At 50.4% G+C, this 22,020-nt stretch overlaps 1 protein-coding gene across 3 annotated transcripts in view; it reads right to left on the bottom strand.

The window, feature by feature from the left end:
* PTP4A2 (protein tyrosine phosphatase 4A2) overlaps positions 1 to 22,020 on the bottom strand; it is a 377,282-nt gene that overhangs the window by 183,027 nt on the left and 172,235 nt on the right. For all 3 annotated transcript variants that reach the window (XM_069622499.1, XM_069622498.1, XM_069622500.1), the window contains one exon: positions 1,538 to 1,668. In XM_069622499.1, coding sequence (XP_069478600.1) covers positions 1,538 to 1,668 — 131 coding nt within the window. The remainder of the gene's footprint in view (positions 1 to 1,537; positions 1,669 to 22,020) is intronic.

Genomic DNA, 22,020 nt, shown 5'->3' with positions numbered 1-22,020 from the left:
AGTGACATTTTGAAGATAAAAGGCAAAATGCAGTTGAAATCAACAGAGGCCAGTGTGTGGTGCACAGAAAAATGGGCATAGTGCCTGATATTTAATGTCAACGTCACGGCCGAGAGCAGGATGGAAGCTGCCGAGGGACCTCAAGACGGTGGCACAGCACCATCTGCTGTTGAAATGTTTCCGAAACTGCAAGCAGGATATCGGGTATATCAAAGATGGGGAGTCCGTGAGAGGACAATCCATTGCGTCAGGAAGTCCAGGACCTTATATAAGCCATACATTAGTTTCAAGGTTTACAAAGTCAGCACAGCCTTGCTGTGGCGTCTCAGTGGACTTGTAAAGTAGTAACCATTTTTAGGGGACATGCAGCAAACAAATCCTTTGTTCAATGAAAAGGTGAAATGGCTTCAGCAGTGTGCAGCGTTCTAAAAACAAAAACAAAGACAACACCAAAAGCTGCCAACAGCAATTTCATTATATAATGAACTATGAAGAGATACAGGAAATTGACTCGGGCCACATTACAACAGCCAAAATATATCCTCTTAGGTAATGCCACAAACAAAATGGCCACAACAGCAATATGAAAAAATCCCATAAACACAATCATCTAATCAGGGATGATATAATAAACTGCTTGATCCTATTTCCACTGGAAAGCGGTTTAACCGCTGCCATACACCGCACCACTGTACGGACCCAGGCTGGCTGTCACAATCCAGCACCATCGGATTTGCGAGTTAAAGTGCTCTTCTAGTGCATCATTGTGTCTACACTTGCCCAATGGCTGAGCCCACACTGGGTCAGTCTCACCCATCAACCACCATGGACCAAGAACTTCAAGACCTCCCTACAAGCACCCAACAGGTGGCGAACTGAAAGACTTCTGAACTACCAACAATCGTAAACAAAACCAAGCACAACAAATAGCCTAAACCCCCACAACGTCCTGATCACCCAGGACTCCACACAACTCTCCATCCCCTCAACTTTCTTACACTACATACATTGACCCATGCACACTGCGGTCTGATGCCAAACAGCACCCCTACCAGCACATTAACCACTGAAGTGTCATGGAGAAGGCTGCAACAACCAAAGACATGATCAGCAGATTTACAGATACCAGTGCTGGTAGCCACTCACTTGGTGAACTCCTTCTGCACTAACCAAAAACCAAGCGTCAAAGTCTTCAGTAGCCTACACATACCAGGAATCCTGTACTTCATGTCTGCGCTTGAAAAACTTGTGTATAGGTGTGTTATAAATGCCATACCATATTACCAAACACCACCACAAAACACTTTCCCTTCTAGAACCATGCTCCTAGGGGCCACCAAAGTGGCGGATAACACCCAATTAAAGATAATTTACATTGAGTATACTACTCTGGCATATTTCTCAGTTCCAGTAAGGTCAGGTCACTTTTCAGGTTTAATGTGTTTATGCACCATTTTCTCCAATGAGGCTATTCACAGCAAAGGTAGACTTTTAGCACCCGATTAATAGCTTGGTCTTAATCACCCATGTTGCTCACCTTCCCAGACCTGCCACGCAGTGCACAGCAATACAACATCCTGGCTCTTCACGGAATTTAGTTTTCAAGAGGTTTAACCAGTCATCAACGATTTGAGTCGGAGGAGGGGCACCATCATCGAACGGCCAATCCTTTGGGACGGAAACAAAAATAAATTCAGGGAAACTGCACTTCTGCTACAAAAAGCACATTGATCTTATTCTGCCTATGTAGCACTGCACTAAAGTGCACAAATATACTTTAAAAGAAATATGAGCTCAGAGTAGAAAATCAAATGAAAATGCGCTAGCAAGTGCAAATTCTGTTCATATTGCTAAGTGCCAGAATCTTCTTGTGCCAACAGATATTTGTTTGCTTAAGTAATATGGATGTATAGATAATCACCTTAGGAGGCTTAATACGATTTAAAGTTCAAATATGCACCAATTATAGAAAGGCATGCAAGAGAAAGCAATGTTGCCAAGAGGTTTGTGCATGGACCCGGTTGCTGTCCCAAATGTTTGCCTGAAATGGTGAAGCATTGGAACTGCAGAGTGAGGTTCAAAACATTGCTTAGGGTCCAGCCAGATGCTACTCTGAGCAATGCAGAAATCACCCCCCAGAAACTAGTGTCAGTTAACATCAGAAAGAGCATGCACATCAAGAATGTCAGTAGCCTTTGGCTTTTTACAATCTGCGCTAAGTAACATCTGCTTTTTGTGATGTCCATTGGAAGTCGATAATTAACACATTCTGTTGAGCTCATAAAACTCAACTAGTAACTGACTTTGCTGGTCAGGCCAACTATAAATGGCCAGTGGTCCTCATTTATGTAAAAGGGAGAAACAAAGTTCAAAAAGCAACTACAACCTTTACTTGGGAGATGGCACCTGCTCATAACTCCACTGGCTGTTTAAAACCCCTACATTGACAGAAAATCTAATTTATATGAATAAGGAACATCAGCAGGGGAGGCATAAGCAGTAACTTATGCCAGGCAATGAAAACCATATTCATGTCTAAGAGGTGATCAACAGAGAATGCCTGTGGAGCAAGCAGTGCCAAAAAGTGAGATGGCATGGACAAATTTATTGCAGAATAAACATGACAGAATAGGTTTTTAAATAGATTAACATAAAGTGGCGTTTAATGAAACACTGGGCAGTAAAGTAAGGTTTTGGATGGGTTTACGAACATGATTATGCTCATTTTTCTTCAAGATAAAAGCAACTGGCAGCTTCTGCAATGATAAAACCCAGATTGTTATACATAAGTGATGGTTAACAAACCTAGCTAGACAGCACTTGGAAAGGTTGATGCATATAAGAATAGAACCCAAGGTGGTCTTTAAAACTAGGAAAGAAAGACTGTATGGTCCATCACATTCACTAAGAAAGAAAAGCCCAGGGGTTACTGCGGTTATGGCAAACACTGCTTAATGTTAAGTAATTTGGCATAGGTAATATGGCTCAGTGGCAACAAGCTCGTTTTGGAAGCAAGGCGCAGAGAAACAGGTTGGAATCCCAGGTCCGTGCTTAGAAACCTCTATGGTATTAGGTGTGTTATTGAAAAACGATTATAATTAAGCAAGTAATTGGCCAAGAAGGGTGCCTTACTAGTCAATTAGGTCACCCTCCATGGTCCACATTTGCCCGGTGTAAGAAGACTGGGACAGACATCCTTCTATGAATCCAATCAAACTCAAACTTAAAATTTGCAAAAACGTAGTCAAGCTGGAAGAATGTGACTTGACCAAAATCACAATTTGTTCAAGTGGGAAATGGCCAACATATCCAGCAAATCGCACATGGGAACGGGTGGACAAGCATAGGATTTCTCCAAATCGGGGCAATACTCCGCATGCTGAGGTCTTGCTCAGTTCAGGTTTTGATAAATGTCAGTTTCCGGGGGCTTTTCCAATGTTATCAAATAACAGAATAGAAATTGATAGTTACAGAGCTGTCCTGAGTCAAGCTATACACGAGAGTCCAACAGCTTTGATATTTTATTTAGATCGCGCTCCACACAAATTTCTCAGAGCGCGACCAGGCAAAGGGAGGGGAATAGGGGAGAACAAAAACAACGATCTTAATAGGCCCAGTGACATTAAGAGCGTGCATGGGGAAGGGAAAATGGGGGGAAATGCATGGGAGGGGGAGAAGTGGAAAGCGCAGAACAGAGGAGAGAACAGAATAAATAAGTACAAATTAAATATGGCGATAAACAGTGGTAGTGCAGCCAGCAAGTGGCAAAGTGCAGTGTTAGTCAGCTAGGGTGTATCTGATAAGTGCAGAAGAAGAGCGGGGGACCGTATGGGTACAGATACAGACCCCAGTGCAGGGGGTGGCCCAGAGGCAGTGCAGGAGGGAGGGAGGGAGGGAGGCAGGCAGGGTGAGCAGGTACCTGGGCCCGGAGAACAGAGGGTGGCCAGGTGCACAGTGCTGAGAGAAAGATCAGCAGGGGACAAAAGGGGCAAAGGCAGAAGCTAAGAGGAAGATCTTGAGCTGATTACGGAAACAGATGATTTTCAAGTTTCAAGGGAGACCCCAGCTGAAGATATCTACCCCCAGCTTGTTTCTTAGAAAAACTACTGACCCCGGGAGGAGAAGCGAAGGGCTTGGGGAGGGTGGGGGGGTAGGAGGGTATTTACAGAGCGATAGTTGAAGGGATTTTGGGCCTAGGCCCCAGAAAGCCTTGTGGACAAGGCAGAGGTTTTTCAAATGTAATCCTTGCATCCACTGGGAACCAATTAAGGGATTTCAGAGCTGCAGAGATACGATCCCAGGGCTTGAGGCCAAGAACAAGTCTTGCACTCCTGTTCGGGATTAGTTGTAAAGGGCAGAGAGTGGAGTCAGGTAGATTTAGAAAGAGGCTGTTACAGTAGTCCAACCTAGAGATAACCAGAGCTAGCTTGAGAGACAGTGAGCTTCTGGGGGAAGGAGAGGAAAGGCAGAGTACCTCTAAGGAGATGCAGTTTTATTTTTTATAGATGTCAGATGTGTGCGGAGAAGGAAAGTGTGGAGTCAGATATAACCTCGAGGTTCTTAGCCTCGCAGGTAGGGATAGGAGGGCCAAGGGAGGCCGGCCAGATCGTGAGGGGACAGTATGGTGAAGGTGTACCAATGAGGAGGATCTCAGTCTTGTTGGAATTTAGACAAAGATCGTTGACGGCATACCAATTTCGAATGGCGTTTAGGCAATCAGATGAGGGAAGGCGAGGTGGCTGAAGGAAGTCTGAAAAGGAGTTGGGTGTCAGCATAGCACTGGAAATGTCTGCAGAAAAAAGGAAATGCAGTAGGCGAGGGTTGCCAGGTATTACTTGAAAAGCCAATGCGAGAGGCTAGTCCCCTTGGGAACACTTCAGGTAGCGAGGGAGATACAAGATAGGAAGGACCCAAGTTGTACCTGGGAGGGACGATCAGAGAGGAAAGCGGTCAACCAGGCTACAGCCTAATCAGTGATACCCAGGTTGTCACAGATTGAACAGGGTGGTATGGTTGACCGTGTCAAAAGCAGAGGAGAGAGCAAGTAGGATAAGGACAGAGGGAGTTTTAGAGAGCAGGTCTTCATGGATGTTCAGGAGAGCAGTTTCCATGCTTCTGTCAGCTCTGAAGCCAGATTGGTGGAAAATGAAAATTGATTATTCATGGTAGTCTCTACTACCCAATAGAAATGGGTCAGTAAACACCAGAAGTGAAGGTCAACTGTCTTGTGCACTTAAGATTGCCAGAAAGTTGAGCACTCCAAGCAGCAGTCAAAGAGAAAAAAAGCTAAGGAATATGAACAGGCCATAACTGCATCCAGCACCTCATTTGTATGCACTCCAGACTAATGAAGACTATGGAATAGTAACTACAGTTGCTTACACCGGTGTCTTGTCCCTTTTCATCCAGACTACCAACCTAAGAAAAGGTAAAGTGTTAATCTAGGCTAATCCAGGCGGTTCTGCTGGAGACCTTCGTGCCAAAGCATTAAGGATAGACCCAGATGCAGCATTGCTGATCGAGAGGAACATGCTGCTGGAAGGGCACAAGATGCCTTGGCTATGACAAATGCTGCATGCTTGGCCTTTGGGAGGTGGCGTTTTTGAAAGGCGATTAACCCAGCTTCCAAAGCTTGGCTTACGCAAGCCCACCTTCATGAAAATAGTCTAACACTAAACAGTTTGGCATTGCTATATAGCATTTCACTGCTCTTGCCAAGATTGTGTAGTTGTTTCCAATTGTTTGACATGCTACGTAATCAAGTAAAACTCCACCTCCATTCAGTTTAGCTGAGCATACAGCTCACTAAGCCATCCTGCGAATGTTCACAGAAAAACAAGTTACTTACCAACAGTAACGTTCTTTCGATTGGATGTTCCTCCCACATATTCCTCATCTTAAGATATTCGTATCCCATCTCTGCGGCAAATTTTTCACCAGAGGCCGCTGTGTTCGAGGCCGCAGAGTCGTAGTCCCTCCAGAGCCGGCAAATATTCGACAATGTGACTTTGTTGGGTATACTGGACACAAATTGGGCCTTGCAGTGTCTAAACAAACTATCCAGATGGATAATTCTAGCAATCTCGGCATGCTATAAATTAGCAGGGAAAGCCTCCAGATGGATTAAGGGCTCATTCAACCAGAGGCATGGCAACTTCCACGGCTCTTCAGAGGGGTGTCCCAGTGCAGGTGGTTTGTGCTGCGGCCACCTGGTCGTCAATGTACACCTTTGTAAAGCATTACTGCTTGGACTACTTCATATCTTGGACTACTATTCGCAGAAGCTGTCCTTCAGTCTACAATTATAATTTCTAGTACTTCCACCTCCACAATTACCACTGCTATGGGAGTCCATTATAAAATGAGGAATACGTGGGGAGGACACAATCCATTCGAAGAACAAGTTACTCCTCCCACGTATTCCTCATCGACCCTCCCAAACTACCCCTCCGTACAGTTTACTCCAGTTGCACTCAAACTTCCTTAAGAGCCTGAGGACTTAAAGCCTGATCAGCTGATGAGACCATGAACACCGTAAAAACAGAACTGAGGTAACGGGCGCTGCTCGAGCCCTTTATACAGCAGACAACGATGCTGGCTCTCAAGGGACTACGACTCCGCGGCCTCCAACAGCGCCCTCTGATTAACATTTTTTACGAAGCACCAGAGCTGTGATACGAATATGATAAGATGAGGAATACGTGGGAGGACAATCCATTCGAAATGTAGTTTTCCTAGTAACCATCTGAAATTGTACGCTAGCATTTCAACATGATCTGTGATCAGAGACTTTAGGTTTGTCTTAGTTGGGTACCAAGGGTTTACTTAAGTGCATCAAGCTCCAAGTGGTAGTGTAGTAGACTTCACTTAGGAGGAGAGATGGGTGATTAACAGGTTCTATAGACACTTCAATACCAAATAAAATGGTCAAGGCCATTATAAAAAATATTGTATAGAAAATGGCAAGAGATAACTAGACAAGATTTAATCTTCACACCATTCCCTCACAGACCCTATTCCACTTTACTTGTCTGACCTCGCCGCCCTTCCACCATCAACCACTCTAGGGTCAGGCTAAATGACCCCTCACTATGCCACTCATTCAAAAGCTTCCAGTCAATGAACTAGAAGCAACCTTTGCAGACTACCCCTCCAAATCCCACTCCCCCCAAAAAACAGGGAATGCCTCTGGCCTCCTAGAATTATTCAACTTAGCTATGAAACTGTCATATGCCCCTCCCCATCGCCCCCAAAGAAACTGCTGGTCTAAGACCAACACATTGCCCCCAGTAGTCCCTTGAACTCAACAAATGCTCAGAGCCTTAGAGAAAAAGTGGCCCAAATAACAGCCCAGGAGAGAACTCACCAAACTCTAATCTCTCTACACCCACCGTAAGATTCCGATTTCCAAGACCAAGCTGTTTACTACTGCACCATAATAGCAGCAGCCTCCAACAGGAGCAAAACCATCTTTGAAGTTGTAAATCTTTGTTGTGATTAGTTCGAATTGAACTTTACTCAAATAAAAACAGTTTAAACAGACACTATGAAGGAAAATAACAAGGACAATAAAAAAGGAAGTCGTATATCTTTCATAGTTACGTACTTCATAGTTACATGTATGTAGCACAAAATCAACCAAGGCAAATAACATCAAATGACCCTATTCACTAGTAGTTACATGTCGAGTTCAGACAAAATAAATGGGTTACAAACCATCCCATAACCCAGTGCTATTAAGGAGGTGGTAAGCCTGATCAACGTCCAATTCGGTATAAGCTACAGATGTCAATGGCTACAGATGAATTTACTACAGGATCTTTACCCTTTAGTTGAACAAGTTACTTAGCCATGGTGACTTTCTTTCGATTGGATGTTCCTCCCACGTATTCCTCATCTTATGAAAGACTCCCAAAGAAGCAATAATTTGGGAGTACGAATTATGTTTTGTTCTGATCATGGACCGCTTTTGCAAATTGGCTGGCCAGACTGGAAGATTAATCCAGACAGTAACGTCTCCTAGAAGTGTGAACAGACAACCAAGTGGCCCCTGAACAAATGTCTTTGATTGGGATATCTCTGAAGGGCAGCAGAGGCTTTGATGCCCCTTATGGAATGTGCTCTTAAGCGAGGAGGTGCCAGAAGCTCCCTGTGCTTAATCTCCTAGGAGACAGGAATGCACTCCTAGGTGATTGGCCGGTTGGCTGTCCAGCAAGAACAGCCACTCTGCAGGGGGGACCGACGCTGGGCTGGAACGAATGGGAGAAACCTGCATAAAAGGCGAGGCTTTCTGGCTGACAAGGCAGAGTACCACTGGACGAAGGAATCTGAAGAACTTTGAGGACGCCTGCTGCAACTCCTGGACCATTGATATGCCCAGTGAAGCCCTGCTGCTGTGCTGAAACTCCAAATTTGTATTGACAGAAGCCCCGGCAAGGACGACTTCTCTTTTTGAGTTGGTGGGACGAATCAACTCCACCTGGACATCCTCTGAGCTGGTTGAATTTCCACTGCAGTCGCTGCTGGTACCAAATACCCAGGGAGAGGAACACCAGATTGTGTGCGTTGCTTTTAAGTTGGCCATGAGCTCCAGGAAGATCATGTTATGTTAATTTATAATGCGCAAGAGTACCCAAGGGTATCAGGGCGCAGCATTTACAAGAATTTTCAAAGTTTAGTTGCAGTCAGCATAAGGAACAAGTTACTTAGCTGTAACTATTCTCCAGCATGGGTCTGGCATGGATTCACATGCTCATGACTATTCCCCGTCGTCAGGCTAGGAATCCTCGGTAAAGAAAAAACGAGTATCAGTTTCGTTTCTGATCTGTCTTTCCTAGTAGTAACCAATCACTGGTCTCTGTGTCATACTGACCACAGCCAATGACTCCCCTCTACCTAAGCACCGCCTTCGGCAGCCATCTTCAGATTTGGAAGCACGTGAAGTGGCAGTATGACCAACTGAAGAGCCGCAGAGGGGTAGGCGGGAGGGTTCGCATGTGAATCCATGCCAGACCCATGCTGGAGAACAACAGTTACAGGTAAGTAACTTGTTCCTTCTCCAGCATGGGGTCTGGCATGGATTCACATGCTCATGAAGAATACATAGCAGTACACACATGCACAACCACGGGAGGTGGCAAAGGCTCAACATTAAGCATCTTACCTCCTCACCAGGCTCACCTTAGACGAACAGGTTGCGCAGCACTGCTTGGCCGACCCTGGACTCCTCCCTGGAATCCCGTTCGACGCAGTAGAATTTCGTGAAGGTGTGCGTCGACCTCCACGTAGCAGCCCTACATATGTCCAGCAGGGGCACACCAGAAAGGAACGCCGTGGTAGCTGCGATCGCTCTGGTGGAATGGGCTCTCGGACGGCCAGGCAGCGGTCGGTTTGCCAACCGATGACAGTACATGATACAGCCGGAGAGCCATCTGGAAATGGAAGCCTTCGAGAGAGCCTTCCCCTGATTGACAGGTCCAAAGTTCACAAAGAGTTGTGACGTCTTCCGAAAACACTTCGTGCGGTCCACGTAGAACTTCAGCGCTCTAGCCACATCCAGCGAGTGCAAAGTCCTCTCAGCCGGCGACGAAGGCGACGGGAAGAACACAGGCAACACCAAGGGTTCGTTGAGATGGAAGTCCCGACGGTACCTTGGGCATGAAGGAGGGGTGCGTCCTGAGCACTACCCTCGTGTCGTGAAAAGTCAAGTACGGGGCCTTGCAGGAAAGGGCCTGGATCTCTCCCACCCGTCGTGCGGAGGTGATGGCCACAAGAAACGCTGTTTTCCACGACAGAAACTTCAACGGGGCCGAGTGCAGAGGCTCGAACGGAGGTCCCATGAGCCTGGTCAGCACCACATTCAGCTCCCACGCCGGGGCCAGAGCCTTCACCGGCGGGAACGATCTGAACAGTCCCTTCATGAACTCTTTCACCAGACGATGAGACCACAAGGACGTCCGCCCTGTGGTTCTGGTGTATCGGGAGATCGCAGCAAGATGAATCTTGATGGACGCGTGTGCCAGACCAGCTTTGGCCAGCGTCAGCAGGTACGGCAGTACCTGAAGAGCCGTAATCCGTAGAGGGTTAATCTTCTGTGCGTGGCACCAGACAGAACCTCTTCCATTTGTGTCCGTAGCATTTAAGAGTCGAGGACGCCCTGGCCTTTGCAAGAACCTCTCTGCAGTGGGCCGGTATGCCGTATCCTCCAAACTCTAGCGCTGCAGGAGCCAGGCCTGCAAGTTCAGCGATTTCGGGTCGTGGTGGAGGATGGCGCCTCCTTCCCTGGAGTGTAGATCCGCGTCCACCGGCAGCTTGATTGGCGGGGACGCTGACAAGTCCAGAAGGTCCGGGAACCATATCTGCCTCGGCCACGCAGGTGCGACGAGGATCATCCTGCACCTTGACCTCTTGAGCTGGTTGACGAGCCGGATTAGCAGTGGCAAAGGAGGGAACGCGTAGAGGAACAGGCCCTCCCAGGGGAACGAGAAAGCATCGCCCATGCTCCTCGCCTGGGGAAACCTGCTGGCGAACCTCCGGCACTTGGAGTTCGTCGCTGTCGCGAACAGGTCGATCTGGGGTGTGCCCCACCGTCGGAAGAGGCGATCCACTAGATCCTGCCGTAGTTCCCACTCGTGGCACGGGCGCAGCTCCCTGCTGAGTGAGTCAGCGATGGTGTTTTTTATCCCTGCCAGATGAAACGGCACCAGAAACATCCTTTGGGCGACGGCCCAATGCCACAGGTCCTGCGCCTCCTTGGACAGTGCTGGGGAACTGGTTCCGCCCCGTTTCCTGATGTGAAACATGGTGGTGGTGTTGTCGGTGAAGATCCTCACCACCTTGCCCTTGAGGGACGGAAGGAAAGACCTGAGGGCCCAGAACACTGCACGGAGCTCCAGGACGTTGATATGGAGGGACTTCTCCGTCGGGAGCCGAAGGCCTCTCGCGTGCAGATTTTCGGTGTGCGCTCCCCACCCTTCCAGGGAGGCATCCGTGGTCACTGTCTCCTGGTGGTCTGGAAGTCCATGCCCGCCGTCAGATGCGCGCGGGTGCCCCACCACCGGACCGCTCGGCGGAAACTATCCTCTCCTCAAAGCCGCCCGTCGTTTGGATCCAGCGCGCGTCCAGGAACTCCTGCAACGGGCGCATCCGGAGCCTGCACATGGGAATGAGGTAGATGCAAGAAGACATTCCGAGGAGGGACTTGATGGACCTCACCTTGGCCGCGTCGTAAGCAAACATCCGCTGTACCTTGCCCAGGATGGACCTGGTCCTTTCCTCCGACGGGGAGGCCAGAAGGGACACTGTCGAGCTTCGCTCCCAGAAACCGTGCGTTTTGCGCGGGTACCAGGTGGGACTTGACGTAGTTCACGGAGAATCCCAGGTCCGTGAGAAGTTGGACGGTCCTTGCCCTGTGCTCCACGGCGAGCTCCCTCGTCTTGGCTCGGATGAGCCAGTCGTCCAGGTAGGGGTAGACGTGGATCCCCCGCGGCGCAGCTGCGCCGCCACCGGTGCAAGGCACTTGGTGAATACCCTGGGTGCCGACCGTAGTCCGAAGGGGAGGGCTTTGAACTGGTAGTGACGCCCTTGGACCACAAACCTGAGAAATTTTCGGTGCCCCTTTAGGATGGGAATATGGAAGTAGGCATCCTCCAAATCCAACGACGACAGGAAGTCTCCTTCCTCCAGCTGACCCAGGACAGCTGGAGGGTGACCACCCGGCACTTCTGCGACTTGATGAATTTGTTCAGACGTCGCAGGTCTAGGATGGGGCGCCATCCTCCCGTCTTCTTCACGAGGAAGTATCTAGAGTAAACTCCGGAGCCCCGAAGCCTCTTTGGGACGAGTTTGATGGCGCCCTTCCTGAGCATCGCCCTTACCTCCAGGAGAAGCCGAGGGACGTGAAGCTCTTTCCTGGCCACGGGGGGGACACGCGGGCACCTTCTTTGAAACTCGAGCGCGTGGCCCCGGGCTAAGGCGGCCAGCGGTCGGTGGAGATGGACTCCCACACGCTGACGAAGCTCGCCAGCCGGCCTCCCACTGGGGTGCATTGGTGGGGGCCCGACCCCACGGTCGGTTCAATCCTGTTTCGACGAGGCTTTGCCGCCTTGACCTCCTTGGCGACGACGGCAGGGTCCGCCAGACTTGCCTCGTCCTCTGTAGGTCTCCTGAGACGACGAGCGGGCCGTTTGACGGTAGGTGGAGAAACCGCCGCCGGAACCTTTGGAGGCGCCCTTGCCTCCGCTGCTCCGAAAGGGCGTCCGTCGGTGCTGCAGAAACCCAAGGGCCCGGGCCGTCTCAGTGTCCGCTTTAATGGCCTGAAGGGAATCGTCCACTGTTTTCCCAAACAGGTTGTTCCCATCGAACGGCATGTCCAGGACTCTGGTCTGTACGTCTGGACGGAAGTCCGTAGCCTTGAGCCATCCACGCCGCCTAAGGCACACGCCGTTGCCCAACTGGCGAAACCCAGTGTCGGCGATGTCCGTCGCAATAGTGATGACGTGGTCCGACGCCACCTCACCTTCCTGTAGGATCTCCAGGGCATCCGCCCTCTTGTCGTCCGGTAGGAAGTCCAGCAGGGGAGCCAGTTTGTACCATAGCTCCCTGTCGTAGCGGGCCACGATAGCCAAGGCGTTGGCCGCTTTAATCGTCGTCGCTGCAGACGAGATGACCCTGCGTCCCATAGTGTCCAATTTCTTTCCCTCGCCGTCCGGTGGGGAAGTCGATGTGGAGGCCGCACCCTCCCTCCCCCCCACTTTCTTCCTGGCCGCCGCGGAGATGACAGAGTCCGGGGTAGGCTGCGCCCAGAGGCACAGGGGGGCCGCGTCCGGGACCCGGTACTTCTTCTCGTATCGGTCTCTTCTAGCTGGCGTAGTGGAAGGGTTCTTGAGGAGGGCGAGGCCCTCATCCCAAATGTCGTCCAGTAGAGGCACCGCGAGGACCGTCTTCCTCTTGGCCTCGCGCCGTTGATAAAGGAATCCTGCCTTTCTTCTCCTCAGGGCAGAGTTGGAAAAGCTCGGATGCCCTGGCGATCATGGAGTGGAACGAACCAATCTCGTCGGGCGGAGAAGCCCTGGTGGGAGGGGACGACGGTAGATCCTCGTCGTCCGTACCCGTATCATCCCCTCGGGTGGACGGGGAGGAGGGCTGGACGGTGCGCGACGGCTGAAAAGGAGGTGGAGGGTGAATCCTTTTCTTGGGCGGGGGAACACCAGACGGTCCCGGTTCAGGATCCCCCGACGGGAGAGGTTCCTCCGTCGGCAACGGTAGTCTCATCCTTATCTCTGAGCATAAGGACTGTATAGCCAACAAAATGGCCGCCGAGTTGTCTTGCGGCGCTGGCAGAGGGGAATCCGACGGGCGATCAGGGGCCCCGTCGGCACCCTCGACGATGTCGTCGTCACCTGCGTCGGGATCCATCCCGACGGGCCGGTCTTCTTCCACGCCAAGGCCGTGGCTTAAGACCTCAATCAGCTCTTCCTCCGAGATTGAAGCCGAATCTACGACGACGCCCTGCCCCCCCCCCCTTTTCCTTCCCCGCCAGGGATTTCACGGGGGTCCTATCGATGGGCACAAAAGAGGTCTCCCTCCGAGGTGGCAGGGAGACTGAGCCCCGAGGTCGCCACCACTGGTGTAGCCTCCACAGGCTGAGCCTGGGTCGCCGCGACAGTATCGATAGAGGGCTTGGCCGGATGGATTAAGGCCTTCACCACCTTAGGTGCGCTCACCGCCTTATCCTTGAGGGGGGGACACTGCCTCGCTCCCCCTCCGATGGGGCCTTCGAGCTCGACCGGTGCCTCTCCAGGAGCTTTGCTGCGTGCTCGCCCTTCCTCTTACCCGACCCAGAGCGTTGGCTCGTGGCTGAAGGTGCCGGGGAGGGTGCGCCTTGCCTGGCGCCCGTAGAGCCCGACCGTTCGGTGCTTGGCCTTGTGTTGGACCCCCGTCGCCGGGGCGTCCTCAAAGGTCTTAGAAGACCGCTCGGATTTCTTCCTCTTCTTCTCGCCTGACGGGCTCTTCCCCTCCAGCCAGTTGGCGAGACGTTGATGGCGGTCCTTCATGGTCCGCTCCGACATATTGCCGCAAAACGCACAGTCCTTCTCCACGTGCGTCTTGTCCTCATGTAAGCAGTAGAGACAAAAGGAGTGTTCGTCCTCTTAAAAAACGTTCTGCAGCTGGCATCCAGGGCAGACCCTGAACAGCTTTCCGGGCGTCGAGCTTCCCTTCTCCTGGGCCATGTCTGGGCCTGAGAAGCTTCTGGAGTCCTCCAAAAGCGTAGCTCGACGAAATCTTCACCCTTGAGGGGCGCAGACAAATCCGACACGGGTCCCCGTTGATCGGATGGAGAGTCGGTGGAGCTTGAGGCTCTTTTGACCGAAAAAACGAAATTTTTGAGCAAAAAACGTGAAAAAATAGCACCAACGCTCGAGAGCAATAGCACGAGGATCCCAACACATGAACGTGCGGTAAAAATCTGAAGATGGCTGCCAGAGGCGGTGCTTAGGTAGAGGGCAGTCATTGGCTGTGGTCAGTATGACGCAGAGACCAGTGATTGGTTACTACTACGAAAGACAGATCAGAAACGAAACTGATACTGGTTTTTTCTTTACCGAGGATTCCCAGCCTGACGGGGAATATTCATGAGCATGTGAATCCATGCCAGACCCCCATGCTGGAGAAAAGCATAAACAAATGTCCCCGACCAAGTTATCCAGAGACCGTTCTCCTTGGATCGGTTCTGGGGGTACCTGGAGGCGTAATCTGTGCAATGGGCGTTCTCCTGAGTAGCGAATAGGTCGATCTCTGGAAACCCCCGTTCTGCGAAGACGTTGGATACAATGTCTTTGTGCAGACGCCATTCGTATTCTTCTGGCAGAGGAAAATCCCTGCTGAGTAAGTCTGCCAGAAGATTGAGTTCCCCTGGAACATGTTGGGATATCAGGAACATCTTGTGTTTGAGAGCCCATATCCAGATGTTTTGGGACAGCTTGGATAGCCCTGGAGAGTGAGTGCCCCCCTGCTTGTTCAGATAATACATTGCTGTTGTGCTGTCGGTAAGGACCAGCACTGTCTTCACTTGCAGTTGCTCCTGAAAGGCAATGCTTTGAACACTGCTAGTAGCTCCAGTAGGTTTATATGGTTGGACGCTACCTGAGGGGACCACACTCCGTGCGCTGTGTGTTGAAGCAGTTGAGCCCCCCCAACCTGTGAGAGATGCGTCTGTCGTGAGAGTGGCTTCCACTGCAGGGGTGGTGAAGGTTTTCCCCTTCCAGAGGTTCTCCTCGACCACCACTGCAGAGAGAACGAGGGCTGGCGAGACAACTAACAGATCTTCCCATTGTCCGCTGGCCTGACACCGCTGGCTGTTGAGCCACTCCTGCATGGGACGCAGGTGCGCATGGGGGACCAAGTATATGCATGCCACCATCATCCCTAGCAAACGCATAGCTTTGCGTACCGTCACCTCCCGACTGGCTACATGCTGAGGAACTTAAAAGAGCATGTTCTGAGCCCTCTCGCTGGAAGGGAAGACTAGACAGTCTTCCGTGCGAATTAGGGCCCCCAGGAACTGTTTTACTTGGCTTGGGACTAAGCTGGATTTCTTTTCGTTGATGGAAAATCCCAGGCTGAACAGTAGGTCTACTGTCTTGGGTGTTCGAAAAACAAACGTCGACCGAGTCCCCCGTGATGAGCCAATCGTCGAGGTAAGGGTAAACTGGAACTGAAAGTCTGCGCAGGTGTGCTACTGTCACTGCCAGGACCTTGGTAAACACCCATGGCGCCGAGGCTATGCCGAAGGGGAGTACCTTGAACTGGTAGTGTTTGTCCTGAATCACGAACCTTAGGAATTTTCTGTGCGCTGGCAGCATTGAAATATGAAAGTATGTATCTTTCATATCCAATGTTGTCATGGAAGTCACCTTGTTTTAGCAATGGGATCACCTCTTGAAGTGTTACCATGCGAAACTTCTGGGGCTTTATGAACTTGTTCGCCAGGCGCAGGTCTAGAACAGGACGCATGGTGAGATCCTTTTTTGGGTACAAGGAAGTATATTGAATAAATACCCTTGTTTACCTGAAGAAACGGAACGGCTTCTATGGCGTCCTTTCCCAGCAGCGCCTCCACCTCTTGGACCAGGATCTGCAGATGTTCCGGAGAAAGGCGTCGATGTTTCGGCGGTCTGAACTGTGGGGGTCGGGCGAATTCCACGCAATAACTGTGGGCGACCGTCTTTAATACCCACTGATCTGAAGTTATCCACTCCCATGCCTTGAGGAAAGAGGTTAATCGCCCCCTGACCGGGGAGACATGGGAGGGGACCTGAACTTGGTGATCATTTCTGACCCGAGGTTGATGCACCTCTGGAATTGGAGCCTCTGCCTCTATTATTTCCGCGCTTCTGACCCCTCTGGGGGTAGTAAGTGGGGCTTGCAGCCGGTTGACTTGCGTTGAAGTGGACTGTGCCGAAATTATTTTGAGCGGCGCGGGCTTGTCCTCGAAAGGACCGCAGAGAATTGCTGCCCCTCTGTGAAGAGGGTTTTTGTGAAATCTGGTGCAGCGACTTAATAGTCTCATGCTCCTCCTTGGCTGTCTCCAACGCATCGTCTACCGCCTTTCCGAAGAGGTTGGCCTCTTCAATGGGTTTATTGATGATGGATGCCTGAGTCTCAGCCCTGAAACCCGACGTGCGCAGCCACGCGTGTCTCTTTAGGAGAGTACCCTGTGCGAGAGACCTGCCTGCTGTCTCTGCAGAGTCCAGGGTATTCTTTACAACATTTTGATCGGCAAGTTTGCCCTCGGAGACATTGACGAGAAGCTCGGCTCTGGTTGGTTCCGGAACCTCCTGGAGGCCTTCCTGTAGAGGTTCAATTGGGCGTCGACATAGCTTGCCAGTAATGTCGTGTTATTGGCAATCCGGACGGTATAAGCAGCAGACATGACCCGTTTGCCTAAGGCATACAACCTTTTGGACTCCTTGTCCGGGGGTGACTCCCGTGGCAAGGGGAACCCCTGCTCTCTTGCGAGTGTTGGTCACCACCAGCGAGTCCGGGATTGCGTGTCCTTTGATATAAAGCGGGTCGGTGGGGGAGGGCCGGAAGAGTTCGACCCTTGGATTCACAGCCCTAGTCTGAGCGGGTGTGAGTAAAGGGGCCAGCCGTCTCTTTACAGAGCTCAAGAGGGGAATAGACTGGCTAGCCAGAGGCTTGTCATTAATGTTTTCCGCGAACTCCTGTTCAGGCAATGCCTCAAGCGTGGCAATTTAAAAAAATTCCGCTGCTTTTTTCAACGTGTTGCTGAAAGCCATTTGATCATCCACTGGGGGAGCTTGCCGAACCGGTGTGGATGGGGAAGAGTCGAGGCAAACAATATCAGAATTGCGATCGTCCTGCTGGGGGTCCTCCCAGTTGTCCGTTGCGCCTTGGTATTCTCCATAATTGTCCAGAAAAGAAGTTTCCTCTTCTTTTGTATAGATGTCTCTATACGTGTCCTTCTGGACATCTTCTTGATAATCGACATAGTGTTGAACATCTAGGTGTTGGGCAACTCGTTTGCGAGAGTTAGGGTCTACCCGAGCTTTTTTCGGAGGTTGATCAGAAGCTCCGAAAACCTGCTTGAGCCGATCCATATACCCCCTCAAATTGTTCCGTAGTCCACTTGGATGACCCAAATGGACCCAGCTGAGCAGGAACAGGGTCCTCCGTCCTAAGGCATTCAGAGGATCTCCTCAGGGTGCTTGAGAGGGGTACCTGGCTCTCTTCGTAAGAGTCTTCAGGATAGTCTTCCAAAACTGGAAAACCTTTCGGCGGATTGGCCCATAACTCTGGGCGAAACCGGTACTAGGCCCACCGCCATAGCAATCCTATTGATACTCCTACTGATGGTTACTGAATCTTCGGGGGACAAAGCCTCCGATGATGGTGGTTTCTCGGGTAGAGGCCTACTCTTAGTTAGAGGCTTGCACGGGCCTCGGAAACCTTAAAACTCGAAGTTTCTTGTTCAGAAACTTCGGCTTGTGTAGTTTGGGGAGTAGCGCCTTTGTTATGTTTATTAAGCCCAGTCATGCGCTGCTGCGGATGCGGGGAAGGCTTCGGATCAAATCGATCCGATGGCGCTTGCACCTTTGACGAGGTCGTCGAGGAGGGCGCTTGGGTTGTGTGTTTTGTGCAGAGCGATTGTATGCCCCGTCACTGGGTGTGGTCCCTATAGCAAGACCGGAGTCGAGCCTGGAAGGGTCGGGATGGGTGTGGCGGCTCTAGAATCGTCCGCCTCAAGGTCTACCACGTCCGTGTTGGACGTTTGGCCATCCGATGTACCCCTGTCACTTTCGGCTGGCGTCGCGGGAGGGGAGGGAGGCTCCACGCGCGACATACCGTACGCGGCCCACCACTTCAACCGGCGCTCCTTAAGGGATTAAATTTAGGAGTTTAACCCCGAACACCGCTTTAGTGCTCTAGGGGGAGACAAGCATACACAAAGTTTGCTCGTCTTTCCACGTATTTCTGACCCTTCACCAAAGGCAGAATATAAATGGAGTCATTTCCATAGCAGAAGGAAAGGGTGACCAGACCAAAAAGGAAAGAAGTGGAAAAGAGGAAAGACATAGCAGTATGGCAAACCCCAAGCCCACTCTCCCTACTGTGTAGGCCGGCCAGAAGGCCCGACCACGTAGCGGTTCGAACGCCGGATCTTATGTGTCGGAATCCACAGCCGTAGACGGTACCCCGTAGTCTTCGTCGCAGCTGTTCTTGATAGGCGAAATGACTTAAAGGGGATTAAACCGACAATTCGGTAAGATAAACAATGTCTCATGAAGAGCTCCGCTATAGGGCGACCAGTTATCTGGGCGGAAAAAAACAATCTGAGGGACCTCCGCGTGTGAGGGATTTTGGGTACTACACACGTCACGATAGGGATAGTGTTTCAGACACGCCTAAGCCGACGTCCCCTTTCGGTCCCCCGAAAGACAAGATGCAATACTCCGTGGTTACCACTGGATGTCGGACCATATGCACAGCATGTGATTCTAAGCAGATTAACAAGCATCAGAATTTTTTTTTGTAGAGTGCGGCTAATTTGAAAAGTTTGAGTTTGTTTGCGACGGAGGGGGATTTTTTCCAAGTGGCCTCGCAGTTTTTCTGCTGCCTAAGATTAAGGAATGGTGTGTACCATTTGTTGAGGTGTGTTTTTGGTTTGCTTGGTCTGAGTTTAATGGGGGCGATAAGGTCTAGCGAGGTGGACATAATCTTGTTGTATTCTTCGACTAAGGTGTTGGGGTCAAGGTTGTCAGGGAGTATGTTGAGTGTGGGGCGTAGGTTTGGGATGAGTCTTTCTACTGTCATATTCTGGTTTCTAGTGAGAGTAGGTGGGGCCATGATGGTAGGCAGAGGTGGAGGTCTGTCAGTAGAAAGCGTGAATGATACCAGATGGTGATCAGTCCAAGCTAGGGGTGAGATATTTGTGATATTCGCTTGGCAGCTGTGATCGGTTACCCAGTCAAGTATTCTACCTTTTGAATGAGTGGGTGCCGTGCATCTTTGTGGCAGTGGCTGAAGGATGTTTATGTCTGTGTGGTTCCTGGTTGTTAGGTCGTTAGGGATGGTGTGTTGGGTAAGTGTGGAGCCATCTTGAGCTGTGTTTCAGTATTTAAGAGGATCAAGAGGCATGCAAGTAGGTTGGTAGTGAATGGACACATACTAAATAGCTGTGGCAGGAGTGTTGGGAGGCCGGGGTATAGACTTGGTTAACCCCAATTAGCTACGATATAGCTACGAATGCAGTGAGTGACACCTAGGTTAAAGGTAGAGCAGTGTGGTTGGGAGGCGATGTACCTAGTTTTGAGTGACAGCTGAATTACATTTATACATCTAAATGCGAAGTAGGGAAAGTGGCTAAGGTGCAATTAAGTGTCAGAACCACAAATTAGCTAGTGTCATACTAGTCTGCAATGGCTTAGTGGGGCTGAGAACCACCTATATTCGAATATCAGGTAGGCAGCTGAAAACACACTAGATTGCGAAGGCTAAATTCGAAAAATCAGGTAAGCAGGTGAGAACACGCTAGTTTGCAATGGCTAAGAGGAGCGGAAAACCACCTAGATTCGAATATCAAGTAAGCAGCAGAAAGCACACTGGTTTGTAATGGTTAGATACAATGTCTAAAGCAACTGAAAATGCAATGGCTAAAAACACTTGCAGCATTCACCTTGATTCGAGAATAGATGAGGTTTGAGAATCAAGTAAATGGGCTAAAATGCGGTGTAGCAATAGACAGGAAGGTTGTAGCAGTATGGTAACGCATGGGTAAAATAAATCTCAGTGTAGGCTAGAGAGTGCTATGCAAGGCAGCTGCAGGGTCCTCATCCAGACTCCCAGGAAGCAGGACTGCATTGTTGCTATTTGCGGTAGATGCAAGCAGCTTAAACACCGAAGTGCGACTTGTTTGAAGATTGCCTGTTACAGTCGGTGACCGTCCCATTGCAGTGCAGGAGTCCCCAGAAATCCTCCCTCTTGTCCCCACGACTGAGGCCCACAAACACCAGGATCTGCAGAGCTGCACAGGAACAGAAGTAATCTGCTGCACGTTTTCTTCAATCTAAAGTTACAGTACAGTCTAAGAGAACAGACCTCTTGTGTAACCTCACTTTTCCTCGTTGGGGACTTGTCTGGTTGCATTTGTAGAGTTGCTATCAGCTCCTTTACCTCACAAGCCTAATCAGATTGTGGCTCTTCTTTGATTTCTTCTATCCTACAAATACTTTTAAAACATTGTGCATGACTTTCTACTTGCCTGCAAGAAGTGCTTCAGCTAACCTGGACTTAACATTGGCTGGCCTGGCTCCCCGAATGACTACTCCCTTCTGCATGCGTTTTGCTTTCCTTCCAGGAAAGGTTTAACTGACTTTGCATTGGGGGTTATTTTGAAACTACTTACCTGCTTAAGAATCATGTGAATACTTGTCTGTTCTGAATCATCTTTTCTTTGACACTCAAGAATGTTCTAAATGCAACAGTGATATTTATGTTCCCAGCTCCCTGACTATTGAAGTCACTTGAGGGTGTAGGTAGTGTCTGTGGACAACCGCAAATGGTTATTTGTTGATTTAGAACTAGGTGTGCATTTTTTGAAGTGTATTGGTGTGCTGCTTTATATTGCTCCCCTATGAAGGCGACTTACTCTGCCTGTTAAATTAATAATTGTTTAATGAAGAAACCTTGTGTAAGTTTTTGAACACTTGTCAATGCAAATCTGTGTAACCTCCCCCCCCGCCCACAGCTCACATTGACCGCTCTTGAGATGAGCCTGGATACTCAACCACACTGCAACCTGTGTAGTACAGACTTAAACCAACGGTTGGGTTCCTATTGCCAGGCGGTCTGGGTTGTTGTAGTGCACCCAAAGGCATAAAATCTTACCCAACACTCCCTGCTCAGGGAGTAGGTGACGGTGTTCTTTACTCCTGCCAGATGAAACAGGATAAGGAACATCGCCTGGGCGACCGCCCAGTGCTATAAATCCTGCTCCTCTTTGGAGAGCACCGGGGATCTGGTGCCCCCGTTTCCGGATGTTAAACATCGTGGTGGTATTGTCTGAAGACCTGGGCCACCTTGCCCTTGAGGGATGGCAGGAACGATTTGAGTGCCCAAAACACCACCTGTAGCTCCAGAACGTTGATGTGCTGTTTCTTCTCCGGCAGCCACAAGCCTCTGGCATGAAGACTTCTGGTGTGGGCTCCCCATCCATCCAGGGAGGCATCCGTTGTTAGTCTCCTGATGTGGTGGGGCCTGGAAATCCGTGCCTCTGGTAATATGAGAGCGCACGCCCCACCATTTTATTGCCCAACAGAACCCCTCGTTGAACCCCTACTTCACTGGTTTGAGGGGGGGGTATGGGGAAATGACGGGGTAGCCGGAGGCTGCTGGAGCCGCTGCATACCCTGCCCTTATGGACGCAGTGGGAAGCTGCCCTGTGCATAAGGATAGGCTGTCGGTCACGTACCTGGTTGAGGCCAGTCCCACATAGATACT

This window comes from Ambystoma mexicanum, chromosome 11, assembly GCF_040938575.1.
Source record: "Ambystoma mexicanum isolate Mex_15411 chromosome 11, UKY_AmexF1_1, whole genome shotgun sequence".
Lineage (NCBI taxonomy): Eukaryota > Metazoa > Chordata > Amphibia > Caudata > Ambystomatidae > Ambystoma > Ambystoma mexicanum.
This window is presented reverse-complemented; position numbering and strand designations above follow the sequence as displayed.